Raw genomic sequence first — 19,779 nt, 5'->3', positions numbered from 1 at the left:
CCTCTCCTCTCCTCTCCTCTCCTCTCCTCTCCTCTCCTCTCCCTCCCCCCTCTCGATGTATGTATGTGTATGTGAGACATACATATGCTTACATATTAACATATAAACACAGACAATCTCATAATAATTCCTTATTAAGAATTTCTTGTACATTCCTTCCTGGATCATTTCAGAGCCATCCTGAGAGGGGCCTGAAGACTTCACTGATATCTGGCTAACTCCATTCAGCACCTACTGTTCCCACATTAGGTCCTGGCTAGAGTCGGCTTGAGGGACAGACAGAGGCTTCAAGCCTGACTTAGTCACCCTAGCAACCTTCGAAATTTCAAGTCTGTAGGTGTCGAGTGCTGCCAGATTTCTCGTCTTGGGTAGACCAGATGACTCTACCCAGGGCCTCCAATGGGGAGCCTTAATCATCTCACCATGCTGGACATGATAGGCCTGCAAGGAAGCAGAAGGGATGGAATGGGGAAGAGGAGCCTGGGAGGGGGGTCAGCAAGTACCCCACTGCTTTCTCTCATAAAAGGGAGATTTCCTTCTCATAAAAGGGAGATTTCCTTCTCCTCTGTCCTCTGGAAAGCCCCCTGACTCCATACTTCTGGAGGTTTATTATTTTATTGGTCAACACCAGAACCACGGGGTGGGAAACTCTTTCAAAATGCTCCATCTCCAGACAGTGGAATTATCCACTTTGGGGTAGGGCCCTGGGATTTTCACCTCACTCCTCATTCTAATGAGAAGTCCTTAGTCTATTCCACATGGCTAGAGTGACATAACTTGGGGTGACCCAGTGTTGTAAGACAAAACTTTTTTTTCTGGGGAGATATAACATACATGTCTCCTCACTCCAAATAGGGAGCCCATGACAGACCAATGTCCAACTTAGAGAACCAATGAGTTTTATTGGGGTTACTTACAGGAGAATGTGTGAGGAATTACTCACAGGGACAGAAATGACTCAAAGACAGCTGCATCACTAAGCCTACTCCAGCACACGTGACTTCTCCAAAAGCTGGGAACCTGGAGCACACTGCACAGCCTGCAGTCAGCTCACCAGGTTGGAGCGTGTCTTTTCCAGTTGCATGAGGTTGGTCTAAACCTTCCAGGCAGCTCTGCTGGTTTCTGCTTCTTCTATGCAGCTGGTTGGGTCTGAGAGTCCTTGCACTCTGACTTATCCAAGTGTGCTGGGATCCTCTCCTTATCCGCCCATTCTGTTGAGGGAAATGCCAAATCTTTCTGGCAAGGCTGCTAGGAAGGAGGGAGTTAAGACTTTTGAATGCTAGGATAGAATCTGAAAAAGCTTGACCACACATGCTGCCTTTTATGTTGTGTAGAAAACTCCAACACACTCACAGGTGATTTATTCTGTAACTGGGAAACATGGGGCTAATTCCCTGGACTTTAGAAACTTCTACAATCAGCATATCTATTCTTGCCCAGCCCAGTGATAAAGGTCTGGACTCCAGCCCTGGAGATTCTCACCAGGCCAGCAATGTCTATTATCTTTGGCTCACTGAAAGTGCTGTAGCTAGCTTAGAGAAGGGACAGATTTTACCATCTCTCTAACACACACACACACACACACACACACACACACACACACACACACCAGTCCAGGCCCTCCAAACTTCAGCTCTAGGTTAAAGGGACCAATTAGATTTGCCAGTCTAAACTCTAACCAAGCCCAGTGGATGACTCTTTTCAACAAAATGCCAGTTCTCAGCCTGTCCTATACAGAAAACATGCCATAATTCCATTCCTGTGTCCTACTCAATGTGACAGGGAAGTCTGCTGGCATAGTAAGAAAAGCATCAGGCAGTGGTTAGCAGTGCTGCCCAAGGAAAGCTAAGTTCCCTCTGCCTATGCCTCTCTCTTCACTGACCAGTAACTGTAGTTGGAAGGAGAGCAGGGGCTGCCACACATGGAGCCTTCTTACTGCACCCAGGATCCCCAAGTCATCATCCTCTTTCCATCATCTAGCCCCATTTACTCAGGACCCACCCTTGTTCAGAGCAGTATGTTCTGAGGAGAGCAATCAGTAGATATGAATGATAAGTCTGATGCAAGGATATTCTCCTCCATCATTTCAGGGTAACGGGGTAACAGTATGGTGGGAAGCTGGGCTTGTGAGAACATTTGAAATCTTTCTCAGATTCCTAGGCTTGTCCTGGTGGCAGCTGGGACAGGGTAGGAGCACAGGATTTCCTTCCCTTCCCTAAAGCTTCTATGGGATCAACTTCTTTCTTGTCCTTAGCCATTCTTCCCCCTTTGAGCATCACCCCTTTATTCTTATTCATTGCTACTCACCTCCTCTGCCTGTGCTCAGTGGTCTCTCATTCCAGATCCCTGGAAAAGAGATGACCTACACTGAATGTTTTCTGATATTAAGAGTTAGTTCCCTGTAGAGTTGCAACCTGACGGTGGAATTATTCACTTCAACCAGAGTTCCCTGGGCAGTCAAGACAAAACAGGCCTCTTTCCTGGACTAAATTCCCACCTGCAATCCCCTCCTTGAGACTCATGGAATTAGCAGTTTATCTAATCTGTTTCTGTGTTTCCCCTTTGAGAAGTTCATATGTATATGTATATGTATATGTACATGTACATGTACATGTATATGTATATATATATAATAAAATATGATCATACCACCACTCCCAGGACTACACACACACACACACACACACACACACATTTCCCAGATTCATTTCCCCCTCCTCCTCCTCCTCCTCTTCTTCCTATTTTTCTTTTTTTTTCTAAATAACCTAATAAGTTCTTTTACTGCTACCTATATATACATGAATATAGAGCTATCTGCTAGAGTATGGGCAACTTACCAGCAGCCATACCCAAAGAACAACCTCCCTGCTACAAGCCTTTAACTGCCAATTGCTCCTCAGTTGGTGAGGCCTTATGAGTTTCTCATCCATCCATACTACAGATAGACTGTGCATGTCTTGTGTAGGTAGCCACAGCTGCTATGAGTTCACTAGTGTGGTAGCCACATCTTATCCAGAAAACAGCATTTCACAGTGCTCTCCCATCCTTGGCTCTTACATTCTTTCTAGATCTTCTTATGTTCCCTGGCCCTAGTTGGGTTCCCTGGCCTTAATGGGGTTCCCTGGCCTTGGTGGGGTTCCCCTGGACACAGAAGTTGATAGACATGTTCCATTTGGGCTCACCATCATTTATCTCCAGCATGTTGACCAGTTACGAGTCTCTGCCTTGACTGTTGAGGTCTGTTTCTTGAACCGGTCCCCATTGTTACACAGAGCAGTTGCTGTGCAGATATACTGTTGCACAGGTAGATTGCTGCACAGATGTGTTACCAGCGAGGTATTCTATAGAGGCCCAGCCCCACTTTCTGCATTATCGTCTCTGCCCCTCCATCTGACCATGTACATGTGTATGTATGGTCAAGAATATACACACATACACAGTTTTGGCTAGCCCTTAACCCTGTGTGCTCTTGGCTAAGCACTCAGGTCTCCATAGAGATCTCTGTAACGAGTTTTTCTCTTCTCTTCCCTTCCCCCCACTGTCTGGCTGCAGTATTCCTATGAAGGGATGGAGATCAACAACCTGCCAGTGGAGTTGACAGTCGTGTGGAACGGACACTTCAACATTGACAACCCAGCTCAAAATAAAGGTGTGAAGAGGCCAGGGCTGGTAGAGAAGGCAAGGACGGGTGGGGGCAAGATAAGGGAGGGGAGGAGAGTCCCTGGGCTGCATTCCTGGGAAGATGTCATCTCTGTCGTCATGTCTCTACCTCCCAGCAGCTGTCAGTCTCCCTTGGGCTTTGAGTCTTTCCTTCACTGACATCCCTCATTTCCATCCACTTTTGCCTGTCACTTCTTGGTCCTGGGCTCTGTCCTATGGTGGCTCGCAGGAGTGAGAAAGAGTGGCTGGAGCTTGCTGGGAAGGATGGCTGAGACCAAATGGAGATTCACAGTTTCCCTGTGGCCACTCTCAGCCCCTCCCCATCCAAAAACACCCCTTGTCCTTGTCTTCCAAAGTTTACCTCTACAAGTGTGGAGCCATGCGGGAGAGCTGTGGGCTGTGTCTCAAGGCTGACCCAGATTTTGAGTGTGGCTGGTGTCAGAGCCCAGGCCAGTGTACACTGCGCCAGCACTGCCCTGCCCATGAGAGCCGGTGGCTGGAACTGTCGGGTGCCAACAGCAAGTGCACCAACCCTCGGATCACAGAGGTAAGCCACTGTCCCACCAGTAGCCCACTTCAGCCTGCAGAGCTATTCTATATCTTGTCAGGGCCCAGGCCTCTCAAGATAGTGCCGAGTTATGCTGTTAGTCACTCCCTGTGGTCATCAGGTAGGCCTAGATGCTCTGACTAGCCAACCATAGCCTCAGTCTCCTCCACAGCTTCCTCTGGAAGCTTATGCTTGGTTCAGAGACCTTTCCCTCACCCAGGAAGTTTGGAAATACAAAGGGGTCCCAATACCGGGTTAGAGTCTTATTCCTCCCTTCCTTCCTCCATCTTTCTTCCTCCTTACCAGACATCTCAGTGACAAAACTATGAAACTTCATCAGCAGTAGCATCACTAGAAGCTGGCCAACAGCATTTCAATATCATCATATGGCTGCACTTGGTCCAAGGGACAGAGCCCAGCTCTGGGCAGCAACAGGAAGCCACAACAGAGAGATGTCAGTACTTGCCCCAATAAGACCTAAGCTGTAGAAGTATATTTGAATGCAATTCATGAATAGAACTGGAGAGCAGAGAGGAGCAGGGCAGAACAACGCACACATGTAGTGGAGCCAAAGGAGAGTCTGTGCAGGGCTCTGCTGGCATGTCTCACCTGTGCAGGAGTCTGCTGGGTCACAGGGAGTTCCAGGGATTGGCTTGAAGGCATGGTGCTTCCTTTGTAGCACTCTTGGGAAGCTCATCAGCCTCCCCCCACCTCCTTCTTGCTCATCACCATTCTGGTTAAAATCACTACCAAGAGTATCTAGACAAGGGAGGTGCTGCCCCTGGGATTTATATAGACAACTTTCTGTCTCCTGTTCCCATTCCATACTTCTGACAGTGAGTCTGCCTACGGTATTTTCCACCAGGCTGGAGATATTTGCTCCTCTACTAAATAGTTAATATATAAATATTCTAATATTCTCCAACATAAGGATCCATCTCATATATATATGAGATCCATCATGTGTGTATATACAGAAGCAGTGCTTAGCACACAGTAGGTACTCAATACCTCTTATCCATGGAGGATGCAGATGGGAAAAGCAGCTGTATCTGCATCTATAAATCAGGAGTATGCACTGACACCCAGCTTCGTTCAGTTTTGCTAATGTACCCGGCTCATATTGAGCAATGATGACCATGACTCTGGATTATGTGTATGTGTAATGCTTTAGAGTGTGTCTATTCCCATCATATCCCCTGGTTAGTCAGCACAGAAGCCCTGTTATATTGGGCTACAGAGGTTTTATAACCAAGCATCACAAACCATGTATCTTAAACTTTCACTATGCTGTAGGCAGAAGTCCGAAATCAAGGTGTTAGCAGGATTGGTTTCTTCTGAAGGCTGTGAAGGAACTGGTTAGGCATCAGCTGCCCCCATTTCATGTTTTCCTCTATACATGTCTCCATAAGACCCAATTATAACACTGTGATCACACTGGGACATCCTAATGACCTCCTTTATGCTTGATGATCTCTGTAAAGACTTACCTCTACCTAGAATTACTGGGATATTGTAGTTTGAATATGAAATACACAGACTTGTATGTAGGTACTCTTACACTTGGTCTCTGGGTAGTGGTTATGTTTTAGGAGATTGTAGAACTTTTAGGAGGTAGAACTAGGCTGGGAGACATGGAGGGTAAGCATTGGGGGTTGGACCCCAACTTCCTTCTGTATTCTCTGCTTCATGGATAATGCCATTCAGCAAGCAGCTTCCACATGTCCTTGCCACCAGGGGCCAAGCCCTGTGCAATGCCTTCCCCACTGTGATTGATCTAACCCCCCTTACCATGAACTAAAATGAATCTTTTTTTCTCCTTAAGTTGCTTCTCTCAGGTATTTGGCCATAGCAAGAAAAATAACTAAGTCATGAGACTAGTTAGAACTTCCACCTATGAATTGGAGGGGATGGGCATTATTAGATCTTCTGCCTACGTATTGGAGGAGAGGGTTGGGGTGAACATAATTAAACCCTTCACAGCTGTGAAGGTCAGGGTTATTATCTTCCTTTCCCAGGTAGAGACTATTATCAGAGCTGTGGCCTTACAATAACCAGAGTAGGAAGAAAACAGTGTTGCTTCCCAAATCTCCTGAGTCTTGAATTCATGTTCTCCTTCACCACGGTGACAGGACATATACTCCTCTTGAAAACTGTGTCACTGGAAGGAGTCTGGGCAAAACCATTGTTGGCTTTTATGAGTGACCCCTCCCCTCTTTGGTCACCTGAGGGTGGCCTTCAAAGTGCATCCCTTGTCTGAAACCTTCCATCCTCAGCCTTCCTGGTGATGCTGATATCAAAACTGGGAGTTATTCCAGGACCCCACTTCACTGTTGTCTGTGGTAACTTCCAGGCTGGAAGACTGGATTGGGGGTAGGAAATGCCCTTCAGCCTACTTTCCCACACCCCTATCTCTCCTCCCCAGTCCATTCACAATCTTGTGCTTTCTCTGTGGGACCACTACTCTCATGCTGTTAACAGCTAAGCCCTCCCTGGGGCTGTGGAACACAGTGACTCAGTGTATTGAAACCTATCAGCTGGATTTGCTTCCTTCTTGGCCTGAATCCAAGAAAATCACAACAAAGAGGTGACAAATTAAACAAATTGCACCATGGTGGGGGCTACTAACTGCCTCCAACCTGGCATCAGCCTTCCAGGGGACCTTGGACTGGTTCAAAGATAAAATCCCTCTTATAGGATGACAAGCTAGGGCTGGAACTCTGTGCAGGCACCCCTGCCAGGTGCTCAGGATCCACTGGGGACCCACCATCTGGACAAGCATTGGGGGAGTACCTAAGCACCCTCTCCTTGCCTTCCACACATCTTCCCACCTAATGTGAACAGAAATGAGCTCGTTTCTCCAATAAGGCTGTTTTCCTCTGTAATGGGAATATTCTCATGTAAGCTCACATAGCACATAAATGCTTACTTACGAGCATGTACATTCACAAAGGGATACATAAGAGGAAAAAAGTTGCTAGTCTTCAGTAAGTAAACAGCACTCCCCCACCACTCCAGAAAACCTGCACTAGGGATAGCCAGGTCCAATGCCTTTAGTTCTCCAATTTTACCAGCTTTGCAGGACTGCCTCATATCCCTCTTGCAGAATGGGGTGGTGGGACATTCTGGAAAGAACTAGAGACTCCTGGCATTCAGAATCTCCTACGAGGACCTCAGTACAGGTTGTAGGTGCTCTGAAAACCAGAGACAAAAGAAGGCTTTCCTGTGGGAAGTAACAATGTGGACTTTCATTGTCCACAGTCCTTACCACAAAGCAGGCCAAGTCCTGGTTGCCTAATCCCTACATTCTAATTGTGAGTGTTAACATCCATGGGGACATCTCCGGAGGGAAGGACAGTTGCTTTGACCTGCATACCAGGGTAAAGTCTAAATTAAAACTGAAGCCAAGGGAACAAGGAAGGTAAATGGTATACCAAATGTTCTGAAGAAAGATCAGTAGGTTGGCTTGGCTGCAATAGCCTACTGTCATTGATAAGGCATGCAGGGGATTCTGGAAAGATGCTTGCTTTTGGATGCTGAAATTCAAGAGAGGAGGAAGGGCCGCAAGGAAGGATGAGGAACTCAATCTGAATAGTGATTGTCAAGAAGGAAGTGTGAGAAGATGCCTTGGGATTTCAGTGAAAAGGAATAACATGGAGACTGGACATTTCATCTTGAAACTTGGTGGGATGGTCCTTGATACAGGTGATTCTGGGTAGGCAAGAGGGTTATATTTTATGCCAGAAGTCTCTTCTGATTTTCTCTGGAGTATTTAGTAACACTGCAGTCACAGTCTCTTCTCCTATGAGATGGGATGATAGACCAGGGGTTTTGATCATGGTTCTAAGAGAAACACAGACTTTTTACCCAAGGATAACACCCACTGCTAGCCACACACTTTCTGGACCTGCTGGAGGAATTCACACGGAAGCGAAAGAGCCATGCCCACTCCGATCTCTTCAGCAAGTAGGTGGCGATGCTTCATGGGGCCTGACAGATCACCTCTTCTCCCTGCAGATTATCCCAGTGACAGGCCCTCGGGAAGGGGGCACCAAGGTCACCATTCGAGGGGAGAACTTAGGCCTGGAATTCCGTGACATTGCTTCACATGTCAAGGTGGCTGGTGTGGAATGCAGCCCCTTGGTGGATGGCTACATCCCAGCAGAACAGTAAGTGAGAGCTACCTGGGAGATGGAGGCAACCCCAGCGGGAGGGAAGAAATGGCCCACAGGCTTCAGATGCCCCTTATCACAATACTTGGGACCTGAAGTATTTTGGAGTGGGGATATTTTTTTCATACATAGAGTGTTTTTCATACATAGAGTGTTTTCATACACATAAAGATATCCTAGGGATGGGCCCTAAATCTAACATATTTGTGTCTCATATATATCTTATACACATAGCCTGAAGGTGATTCTATATAGTAATTGCCCTCAAATAAAGTTTCCTGGTATAGAATTTTTCATCGATGGTGCCATATCAAGGCTCGAGTGTTTCAGATTTGGCTTTTGCAGATTGGGGACTGCCATTGGGGTTAATGTCAAACTCAGAGCCAAGTGGTGGGGAGTGGAATCCAGACTACATTTTAGGGTATCTATGGGGGTCACCCTCAGCTCTCTGCCTTTTGAAATTACCGAGATGCTGTACTAGGGAGCTGTAGACAAGGGTGGGAGTAACAGGGAGAAGGGGAACATGGCTGCTGGCCTCGTGGGGTTCGGAGAGGTGGGAAAGAGCAAAATTAAAGTCTGCCAGGGAGTGTGAATTCAATTCTCTCTATTGTCTCTAACTCTCCATGAGCTTTCCCATGGAAGCAAGCCCTGGGCTGTCCTCTGTGGAGGCTGAAAATGAAATCCTGTACTTATTCCCAGGCCTGTGTGTTCCCTGGTCATTCAACAGACGACCTTGACCCCTAACCCACCTAGTGGGGGAGATGTGGTAAGCCACATCTGGTAAATGAGTAAATACTACTTTCCGGCCCAGGAAACACAACCATACAATGCTTGGCATCACAGTGGAAGCTGTATTCTAGCCTTCCTCACCACACTGTCGCCTATCATCCATCCTGTGAGGGTTAGATGGGGGCTGCTGGCATGGCCTTCTCAGGTCTGGCAGTGCTCTACCGTTGTGGCCTGCTCAACTGAATCGTACAGAACCACATAGGTGCTGCATGGGCCAGTACTCCTGACAGCCATCAGGAAATCTCCATGGCACTGGTAGCAGGTGGGATGCTAAAGGTTTCACTCTGACTTGGAACTATCCCTCTCAGCTACCATCACTCAGTGACCTGATCATCTATCCATGGCTCCTACAATTTTCTGAAATCAAAGCAAAGCCAACAGATGCCGATACAGCATGGTGTGGGGAAAGCTTAACATACCAGGCATCAACATTGTTATCATAAAGCCAGATGATTAAAGGGTTACAATATCAGTTAGATCCATGGAGTGAGATAGGATGCTCAGGGCAAGAATCCTGACATGTAAGAGTTTAGTGTGTGATGAAGGTGACAGTTCAAATCAACAAGGAAAGGCGAGATCCTTCAGTAAATTGTGCTGGTTAATACCAGGAAAAAAAAATTAATGTCAGACCCTTAGTTCACATTAAACACCCAAATAAATTTCAGGTAGATTAAAGAGTTGGGGAGGGGGGGCGCAAAAATGAAATGGAAAGATTAGAAGAAAGCGCAGGTGTGAATTCATTTGATTTCGTGAAGGGGAAAATGTTTCAAGCATGAGCAGAAAAATAAATCATAAAGGAAAGATTAGAGGTTTTGAGTACATTCAACTTAAAAATGTATACAGCAAAAAAATCAGTGTAAGAAAAATAAAAGTGAACGAAAGCAGAGGATACAATTACACCCATCGAAGTTAATAGATACCTTCTTCTTAATAGATAAAGAGGCTTTATAAATAAAAGACAGTTATCACAAAATGAGCAAAGAGCATGAATGTATAACTCACGAGATGCACAAAGAACCCAAAACTCATGAGGGTGATGAAATGCAAATGAAAGCAACAGAGCACACCTTTTTACAGTTAATGCTCAAGAGGCCAAAGATTGAGCTCACTGAGTAGAGTGCTCACCTAGCTTGCAAGAAACCCTAAATTCATTTCCCAGTATGGTACCAACCAGGTGCAATCCCAGGGCTAGCTTGGCACAGACAGGAAGGTCAGGAGGTCAAGGTCATCCTCAACAGCCTGGTGAGTTTGACTCTAGCCTGGAGGACATGAGATGCTATCTCAACACAAACAAAAACAAAAATAAAAGTAAGCGCCAAATGCAATTGGCTTGTTTACTTATGGTGGGAGGAAAATTGGGACAAACTTTTAAGAAGATATTTGGACACATGGATTTAAAGTCTTAGCTGGAAGCTCCCTACTGCCTCAGTGGCACCCTGGGATAAGAGATGGAGAACTCCCAGGAGCTCACCTAGCTGAAGGGGTAAGCTTCTAGTTCAGACAGTAAGGTGAGAGTAACAGAGTGAGACTCCCACCACCCTGCTCTGGCCTTGTGTGCACAGGCATATCTACCCACAGGCTCACATGTGTGTATCACACACATGCTCTCTCCCTTTCTCCCCCACTCCCTCTCCCAAAAGTATCAAAAAGAAAAACAGGGAAAAAAAGAAAGGATTTAAATGGTACTTTAATTACAGGTCTGTAATTAGGCAGCTTAGTGAGACTGTCCCAAAATCAAGAAAGAGGAAGAACAGAAAAAGGAAAGCTGGAGATATAATTCAGTGATAGGACCCTTGACCCCTTGTTCAATTTCCAGGATCACACTCCATCCCCCACAGACTTTAGTCTAGCTCAGTGGTTCTCAATCTTCCTGTGACCCTTTCATATAGTTCCTCATGTTGTAAACCCCAACCATTAAATTATTTTTGTTGCTACTTCATATTGTAATTTTGCTACTGTTATGAATCATGTTGTAAATATCTGTTTTCTGATAGTCTTAGGAGACCCCTGGAAAATGATTGCTTGAATCCCAAAGGGTTGTGACTCACAGGTTGAGAACCATTGGTCTAGCCAATATGCTCCACAGTTATTAGTCAATGCTTCTAGAATATTCCCTAAACAATCAGACAGTGCAAAAAGTCACACTTAAGAATGTTTATCTCAGCTTTACTTATAATGAAAAAAATTCAGAAGCAATGATAAAAATGGAGAATTCAGCAGTTCAAAAGGTTACTGTATATATGGTCTTCAATATTACATCTCTTTTGGACATGGTGTAGACTGAATCCAGGGCTGTGTACATGCTAGGCAGTTCTACTACTGAGCTGCATTCTCAGCCCTTGGCATTGTGTCTTGATAAACCTTTCATAAGTTAAAAACAGCATGAGATAAAAATATGTTGTATATTCCTAACCAGATACCAATGATATTTCTTCCTGTAGTCCCTAGTTCACAGGGACCTGAAGCTTTCTGCCACTGGCCAGACTCACAGAGAGTATCATAGAACATGTGACTAGCTCAAGAAAAGGTCAAAATTCAAAGTACAAGATTCTAGACAAAACTTAAAGATTGTAGACTAGAGTCTACAGACTAACACACCACTTTCATACCATTGTAAAGCTGGAAGCTTGCCAGTTATGGCTTTATAGTTCACCTACCACTTCAGACGAATACAGACAGCAGACAGACACACAGTCAAGGCATCATACTCACACACAGGAGACCAGGCAGAGTACAGCTTCTTATTAATTTCACATAAGAAAAGCTAGTCCTTTCTTTCCCCACCACACTAGATATTTATTTTTTATTTTACTATGCAGTTTGTCTATATACACACGCACACACACATTCACACACAAACACGTACACACACACACACACATACACACACACACACACACACATTATAAGACATTTTCCAGCAGTTCTTTTTGAGAAACATAACACAGAAGCAACAATGCTGGGGATATGGCTCAGTGACAGGGACTTGTGTGACATGTACAAGGCTCCAGCACAATAAATAAATAAATAAATAAATAAATAAATAAATAAATAAATACTGAAACATACTGAAAACCAAGCTTTAAAAAAACAGGTAAGAAGTTGAGAGTCAGGAGGAAAATATCTGGAACATTTACAACAAATAAGAATGACTACGCCTAGTTAAGGTTTCACAGAAGGACAATTGGTCAGCATAATAAAGTGAGGGCTTTAGTAGAGAAGTCAAAAACAACGGACCATTGAAACAAGTACAAACTGGTACAGCTTTTGGGGAACATTATTAGGCCTTATGTGGACAAACCATTTACTCCAGTGTATTCCCTCCTGAGAAGTCTATTCTAATAAACATGATACTCAGGTATGTGTATGTTGGCACATTTGGCTGGGGTTTTTTGAAGCAGGACAAAAATCAGAATAGTTACATGCCCATCAATAGGATAATTACTACATACATGGTGGTTTAAACATGTATGTAATATTACAAGGCTGCTAGGAAGATGAAAGCGGGGTTATGTATGTTGAGGCTACATGGAAGCACCAGAGGAAGTTGTTAAGAACAAGCTGGTATTTAGAACAGTTGTGTACGCTATGTTTTACACTTCTCTTTAAAAAAATATATTTACATATACAAATAGATAAACTTGTATAGCATCACGTATGTGCTCACTTGTTGAACTCACACAGGCCAGCTTCCGTCTCTGGGCCCTGCTGTGGGTCTAAGCCATGGCTGGAAGTCCTATGGCTCATGAGGTATCTCCTTTCTTCCTATAGGATCGTGTGTGAGATGGGAGAGGCCAAGCCTAGCCAGCACGCAGGCTTTGTGGAGATCTGTGTGGCTGTGTGTCGGCCTGAGTTCATGGCCCGTTCCTCGCAGCTCTATTACTTCATGGTGAGTCCTGGATACCAAAGGCCTTGATGGGTACAGGCCACCACAGACCATACAGCTGTCATTGCAGAGCAGAGCACAGCCTCCACCCCACCACCTACATTCATGGGAGCCCCATGTGAACAGAGTCTGAGTATAGCCTTGATGTCTCAAAGACCTAGATTCAGCCTTTTTGCCTCCTTGTATGGCTGCAGAAAAGCTGTTTTGGCCCTTGGTCTATGTGACCAAGGGGCAGGATAACTTCTGGGAACTTTGCCTAAACTCAGCCAATTGGGAGAACTCAGACAAACTGAATAGCTTTTCTGTGCCTCAGTTTCTTCATTTGTATGTGGAAATGGTTCTTGTATCTCTGTCATAGTATGGTGGAGATCATACAGTCTCCATCTCATGTGGTGCCATTTCTGTGTTAGCCACCCTTACTCCACAGTCTGCCCTGGCTCTCCACCACTGTTCCCACTTATCTTCACCCTATCACGAGCAGCCTGTCATCTTTTCTTGTCTACCCACTACCCTCATGACCTTCTTAGCCCCTTCTCACCTGCCCTGTACCTAACTGCACCTTTAGGTCCCTTTCATTTCTCCTATTCACACCTTGCCACCACCTCCCATCCCACCACTCACCAGGATCCTTCCCATAATCTCACCAATAGGATCTTCGAGAGTTGCAAAACTGCCCAACTCGCAGCTGGGGGAAGAGGGAAAAATCTGGCCTTGTTCCTTCCACTTTCCATTGTAGAGCTTCTAAAGAGCCCACATGGCTGACATTAGAACCCCTCCCTCCTTTGCCTGGTTCTTCTTCCTTCTCTTCTACTGACAACCTCCTTTTCACAGCTTGCCAGGGGTTCCTCACTCAAGAAAACCCAGGTATTGTGTCCACCATGGAGCAAATTGTGCTTGAATCAAGGTATTTAGAGAAAGTTCCAAAGAAGCAATGGAAAGGCAGGGTGTGTCCAGTTTGGACTCTGGCTTCCATGTGGTGCTTGCCTGGCAGGTACTTCCCTTAGCATAAAACTGACCCTGTGGACTCATCCCAAAAGACAGGAGTGAGGAGGGAAAAGAGATCGGAAGAGGAGGAAAGTAGGAGGAGAGAGGCCTCAGGGAATGAAGAAAGCACTATGTCACTTTCGTAGTTGAAGGGTCCTTCTAAGGAAATGGCCTAATGCCACAATCCTCTGGGGTAAATATTCAGAGAGGAAGAATGTAGGGGATCCCAGCACCTTTCCCTACCCCATATTTACTCAGGGGTAAAATCTTGTAGGCTAGGTGTTTCCCAGAGAGGATGAAAAGCAGTAGTCCTCGAGAGTAACGTAGGGTCAAGGGGAAAGACAGACCCAGTTTCTAGTCATGTTTCTGAGTGGCCTTGAGCCCTCATTGCCTTCCCCTCAGCTAGATGGTTTGTGGGAGAGGTCACTTTATAAGTACCACTTAGAAAGTCCTCTCCTGAGGAGTCTTGGCATAGGTTTCCTCAAGCTCCTTTGGGGACTTCTAGAGGTCTGAGGGCTGCTGAGATCTTCCTGGTGCCAAGGCTAGGGGATGCTAGCAAGCATCCACAGGGACTTCCAGATTCTTGTGTCCTGGAACCAAGAGTTGGACAGATGTGAATAGCTCCAGAAGCAGGGACCGTTTATTAGAAAATGATACACTTCCAAGGGCAGAAGCAGTCTGGAACAGAGAGGAAGTTTACAAGCTTAGCCCACAGCCCACTGTGGGGCTTGTATGTCTCATTTCACAGGCTTTGGGGGATCGTTTGGGTTTGGGCTTTCTCACACCTGCTCTGTTACCATGAATTCTCCACCCAGTTTCCTGTATCTCAGGGGGTCAAATGTCCACAGATGAGGGGCAGGGCTTTGGTATTATAATGACCTATGGGTCACCTACAGATACTGTTGCCTCTGTAAGCATACTGGTGGCTCCACAGCTCAGGTTATACACACACACACACACACACACACACACACACACACCAGTTGTCTGTGTTTTCAGCCCTCCTCTTTGCTAATGGGTTTTTCTCCCCTACTAATTTTGCGATCTTTCATTCAAGACTCTCGCAGGCTCTCTGCCCAACTCTCCTGCTTCAGGGACATACTTGGGTCTCCCTCAGTTTCTCTCCACAAATCAAACCAGGCTCTGATGTGTGGGTTAGTTCCCCAAATGTCAAAGCTACAAAAGGCCCAGATCAACACTTGTGGCCCATCACCATCTCTGTCCCAGGAGGTCTCCATGCTGGGAATGTGCCTTCTCCCTCTCCCTTCTAGTCTGTTCCTTCACGGCGCCAAGTGAAAAGCTGGCAAATAATTCAGACTTTGATTTCCCGTGCAAACCCACTGTGAAATATTTATGAATCATGACTTGAATAATTAATAGTTTCTCACAAGTCTAAAACATGTTTCCATAACACCCTCTCCCACCCGGAGCAGACCCCTTGCAGCCAGTCCCTGCATTAACACCACGGCAGTGAACCTGATAGCAAGCTGCCATCCTTCCCAGCATTTGATGCTGGAGCTCCCCATAGCCTAGGGCACAGGGCACCAGCTGACAGACCCAGTGTTTTCTCTCTGGGGACAGCAGTGGGGAAAAGCCACCTTTTAGAAATAGCTGATTATTGTAGTTTAATGAACAAGAAAACTGTCATGGGCCCTGGAGACAACCATTTGGGAGCCCAGTTCCCAATTGTGTGGCCAGAGAAGTTGAATATCTTGCCCCCAGTCACACACCGTGATACCAAAAGTTCCTTGACCTTGGGTGTTCAAGCCACAAAGCAAAGATTTCAAACCTAGCAGAGGAACATTAGAGCCAAGGCCAGCGAGTGTCTCCAGGTGAATGCCACCAGTTTCCCCAGTCTGGGATCTGGATACGTGGCAGATGGTTGGGTTTGGTGGTCCCCAATGGAGACTCCCTGCAGGAGAGTAACCACGGCCCTGTGAACTCAGTGGGTTCAGTTTCAGTACAGAGTTCTTTTAGTGGGATGTGGCTGGGGAAAGGAAAGAGAAGTCTTCATTTAAATGCAGATACAGGCTTCTCACCTGGGACCAGGGAAAGTTTTTCCATTAAAATGCTAATGAAAGAACAAACTGCAACTCCAAATCCCTGGCAATCTAGGGCTCTATTCCCCGCCCCCACCTCAGCCTGATCCTCACCTCCGGTCTAGGCAAGGGGCTTGACAGGCCTTGGAAGCTTCCCTGGGCATAGTCCTCACAAATCCCATGCTCTGGCCCCTTGGGGGTGTTCTGGAAAGGCCTTTGGGTTCTCTGGAGAGACCATTGGGCATGGCAGGTCCCCTTTTCAGGCAACAGGAGGCTATTTATCGGAGAAGTAGCTGGGGATCAGAGCTCTGGGGTCAGGTCTCAGTTATAGTACTTTTTAGCTATTATGACCTTGGAGAACTTAGTGAACTTTCTGAACCTAACCTACGAAATAGATAATGATAGTCATTTTTTTTTTTAAAAAAAAATCATTGACTGGGTAATTATAGATACACATGTGTCTCACTATAGATACAACCTATCACTGAAAAAAAATCATTACACAAAAGCTATTGTGACTACTATTATTTGTGTAGAGATGAAAGCTCTTGTCACACAAGAATATAAAATGCCTTGCAGAGGCCTCATGAGTGAATTCTAGATGGCAGCTCCTCAGTTGGCCAAGAGGCACTGCCTAAGGCCTGTCCCAGCATGCCTCTGTCCTCTTCTTCTCTACACAGACTCTGACCCTCGCAGATCTGAAGCCCAACCGAGGACCCATGTCTGGGGGTACGCAGGTCACCATCACAGGCACCAACTTGAATGCAGGCAGCAATGTGGTGGTGATGTTTGGAAGCCAGCCCTGCCTCTTCCACAGGTAACCCATGGGCCCAGGAGAGGGGCCAGACAGGTAAAGCCCCTGGGAGGGAAATGTGGGGTCTTACAGGGTTGGATAGGAACTGCCCCTCACCCAGGCTGACTTTTGTGAGTCCCTGTAAAAGCTGGTATTCTTCCTTCCTTTAGTGGAAGACAGTGGCTACAATCCCTGCATTCCCTGGGAGGTGGGGGAGGTGTTATGTTCCTGCCCACAGTTCAGTCTGGTACCCTATTACTCTTTGCAGAGAGTGGGGTACCACTGGGCATCCAGCTTAGAACCAGAAGTCCCTTCAAGTCCAGAACCTCTCTTGCTGGGAGCTGCCTAGGACCTCCCTATCTGCCCTGAGCAGGTTGTCCCAGAAGGCCAAGGATGAGCCAACAAGGGCAAGAGGCCTTCTGCCCAGCTGGGCTCTTCATCCCACTTTACCTAGCCAGAAGCGGAAGCCTGGAGTAGAGCCACAGGGAGCCCATCCAAGGAATGGGTTGGGAAATGTAACCAATCTGAGCCAAAGTCCCCAGAGATAGGTGTTCCTACAAGAACTATGGCAGATTCAAAGTCAGACCAGCCTGCACCTTGCATTACTGATAGCCAAGGAGCCAATACTTGGATTCTTTTGGGAGCGGTGAGGATGACTTTGCTCAAAGCAACTACAGAAGAGCTGAGACTCATGAGAAGGCAGAGGGAGAGGGAGAGTCCAGTGCAACAAGCACAGTTGCAGACTTAAGAGCTATAAGACAGGTCTCAGGACTCAGAGTCATGGGGAGCAGGTGGCAAGGGGTTGATTAGCCCACTTCACAGGATTCTCACTGCAGGGCAGGAATGAAACAGGGAGGAAAAACCATCACCAGACTGATATGGATAGACCCTTGTGAAAGTTGGGGAAAGGGTTAGGGGAAAAGATAGCCCAAACAGTAGGCCTCTTTGAAAGGCAGGCTCAGAGGAACCTTTCAAAAGGTCCTTGTCCCTGGCTTGTGCATTTTCTATCTGTGGCAGTGTTCATCCTTACTTCTGAGAAACCGGATGCACCAAGAAAGGGCTTGACCTGGGACCACTGCTAGGCTTAGTACCTGGGAGCCCATGCTCTCCCCTCCCTTGCAGGCGCTCTCCGTCCTACATCATCTGTAACACTACATCTTCAGAGGAGGTGTTGGACATGAAGGTGACTGTGCAGGTGGACAGGGCCAGGATCCGCCAGGACCTGGTCTTTCAGTACGTGGAGGACCCTACCATCGTGCGTATCGAGCCAGAATGGAGCATTGTCAGGTAGGAGGACCCATTACCCACAACCTTCTCCCTTCATCTGGCCCTCAATTTCTCTTTCTCAGACATCAAAACCCCAAGGGAAACCAGGCTTGATGACAAGAGCCTATCACCCCAGTGACTTGGGAGACTGAGGCCTCTCTCTCATGCCAGCCCTCTCCCCATCAGTCCTATTGCCTGCTTCCCTTTGTTCCTCTCATATAACAGACTCAACCAGGGAAAGCCTGGTCCTTATTTCTCACTGCTTCCCCATCGCCCAACATAAATGCACTAAGCAAAATGATACAGGAAGGGGAAGAGAGCACAAGATGCTGCTATAGGAGGAACCCAGACAGGGAGTTGGACACTTCAGTAGTCTACTGGGGCAAGCCATGGGTCTTCTTGGACCTCTTTCTTTATGAGGATTCTCCTAGAGAGATTACAGGATCTCTAGAGTGTAAGACTGTAACACCTCCCATCAGAGATGGAGCTGTAGGCATTTGACTGTGGCCACTTTTCCAAGCCTGGAGGACATTATCAGAATGAGAAGGCTCCATGGAGGCTGTCTTTTCTGAGAGCCCCTTGAGATCATTGGAAAGCTGTTCTTCTGGGGTGCATGGGTGGACACACTGAAGACTTGGGGTGGGAAGGAACAGACACAGTCTGCTGTTTACCTGACAGATGACTTTAGCAGTACCTTACTCCTGACCTGTTCCCTGCCCAGTGCCCTCCACAGTCACCTCCAGCCAGAAGGGACCCAGGACTGGAGAAATTTGTGAAGATAGAATAAAGTCTGCTCTGGCTAAGACAGGACCAAGCCTACGCCAGGGACAAAACTTAGACCAGGGACCCAAGGGCCAGATCTGACTGGATTTTATTGGCACACAGCTCTGCTCATTGGTTGTATTGTCTACAGTTGCTTGCTCATGACAGCAAAGAGTTGAATAATTGTGACAGAGACCATATGGCCCATGGAGCCTGAAATATTTGCTGCCTGGCCCATCACAGAAATAGTTGGCCACCCTCTGCTTGAAGAGCAGAGAAAACCAGCCTGGCTGGTGAGATGAGAAAGGCCATTGGCTGTCCTTAGCTAAAGTCTGAAGGGGAAACAGTCTGTGAGAGCCATGCCAGGCTTTGGCCTCAGAGCCTGGTGATTCAGGAAGGTGACACAGCCTTTTGTGTCTCACTGGAGACTCTAGGTAGTGATGCTCTGGGACATTCATGGCCTTGTTGAAATCACTTTCTGTCATATTGTCACAGAAATAAAGGTGTCATTTTCCTGGCACACAGCAGTGTCTCAAGTCACACTCATGCCACAAGGGAAGTGGGACACACATTCTGAACTGCCAGCATTTTAGCTTAGGTTAAAGAAATCTGAGGATGAGCTGGGCTATGCACAGTGTGTGGATTTAAGCATCCTATATGTGTCTGGATTGTTTGGGGACAATGATGAGGTTATTTGAAACTGAATGTAGAATTAGTGGTTGGGGAGGCTGGGGACTTGGAGGCTAGATACCAGAGACTCATCTGTAGAAAAGAATCCTGTAGGCACGGCTGGTGATATAGGTGTGTGTGTGAGCACAAGACTGCATACAAGACACACTCAATGCGAAAGAGGAATCATGAGAAGTTTAAAATTGGGAAAG

At 46.5% G+C, this 19,779-nt stretch overlaps 1 protein-coding gene across 1 annotated transcript in view; it reads left to right on the top strand.

Moving 5' to 3' along the window:
- Plxna4 (plexin A4) overlaps positions 1 to 19,779 on the top strand; it is a gene marked incomplete at its 5' end in the record, with an annotated part of 162,376 nt that overhangs the window by 92,645 nt on the left and 49,952 nt on the right. The window contains 6 exons of the mRNA XM_028781690.1: positions 3,553 to 3,649; positions 4,017 to 4,207; positions 8,225 to 8,376; positions 12,940 to 13,057; positions 16,758 to 16,894; positions 17,993 to 18,157. Of these exons, the coding sequence (XP_028637523.1) occupies positions 3,553 to 3,649; positions 4,017 to 4,207; positions 8,225 to 8,376; positions 12,940 to 13,057; positions 16,758 to 16,894; positions 17,993 to 18,157 (860 nt within the window). The remainder of the gene's footprint in view (positions 1 to 3,552; positions 3,650 to 4,016; positions 4,208 to 8,224; positions 8,377 to 12,939; positions 13,058 to 16,757; positions 16,895 to 17,992; positions 18,158 to 19,779) is intronic.

The sequence above is a fragment of the Grammomys surdaster genome, unplaced genomic scaffold (genome assembly GCF_004785775.1).
Source record: "Grammomys surdaster isolate TR1022 unplaced genomic scaffold, NIH_TR_1.0 514, whole genome shotgun sequence".
Classification (NCBI taxonomy): domain Eukaryota; kingdom Metazoa; phylum Chordata; class Mammalia; order Rodentia; family Muridae; genus Grammomys; species Grammomys surdaster.
This window is presented reverse-complemented; position numbering and strand designations above follow the sequence as displayed.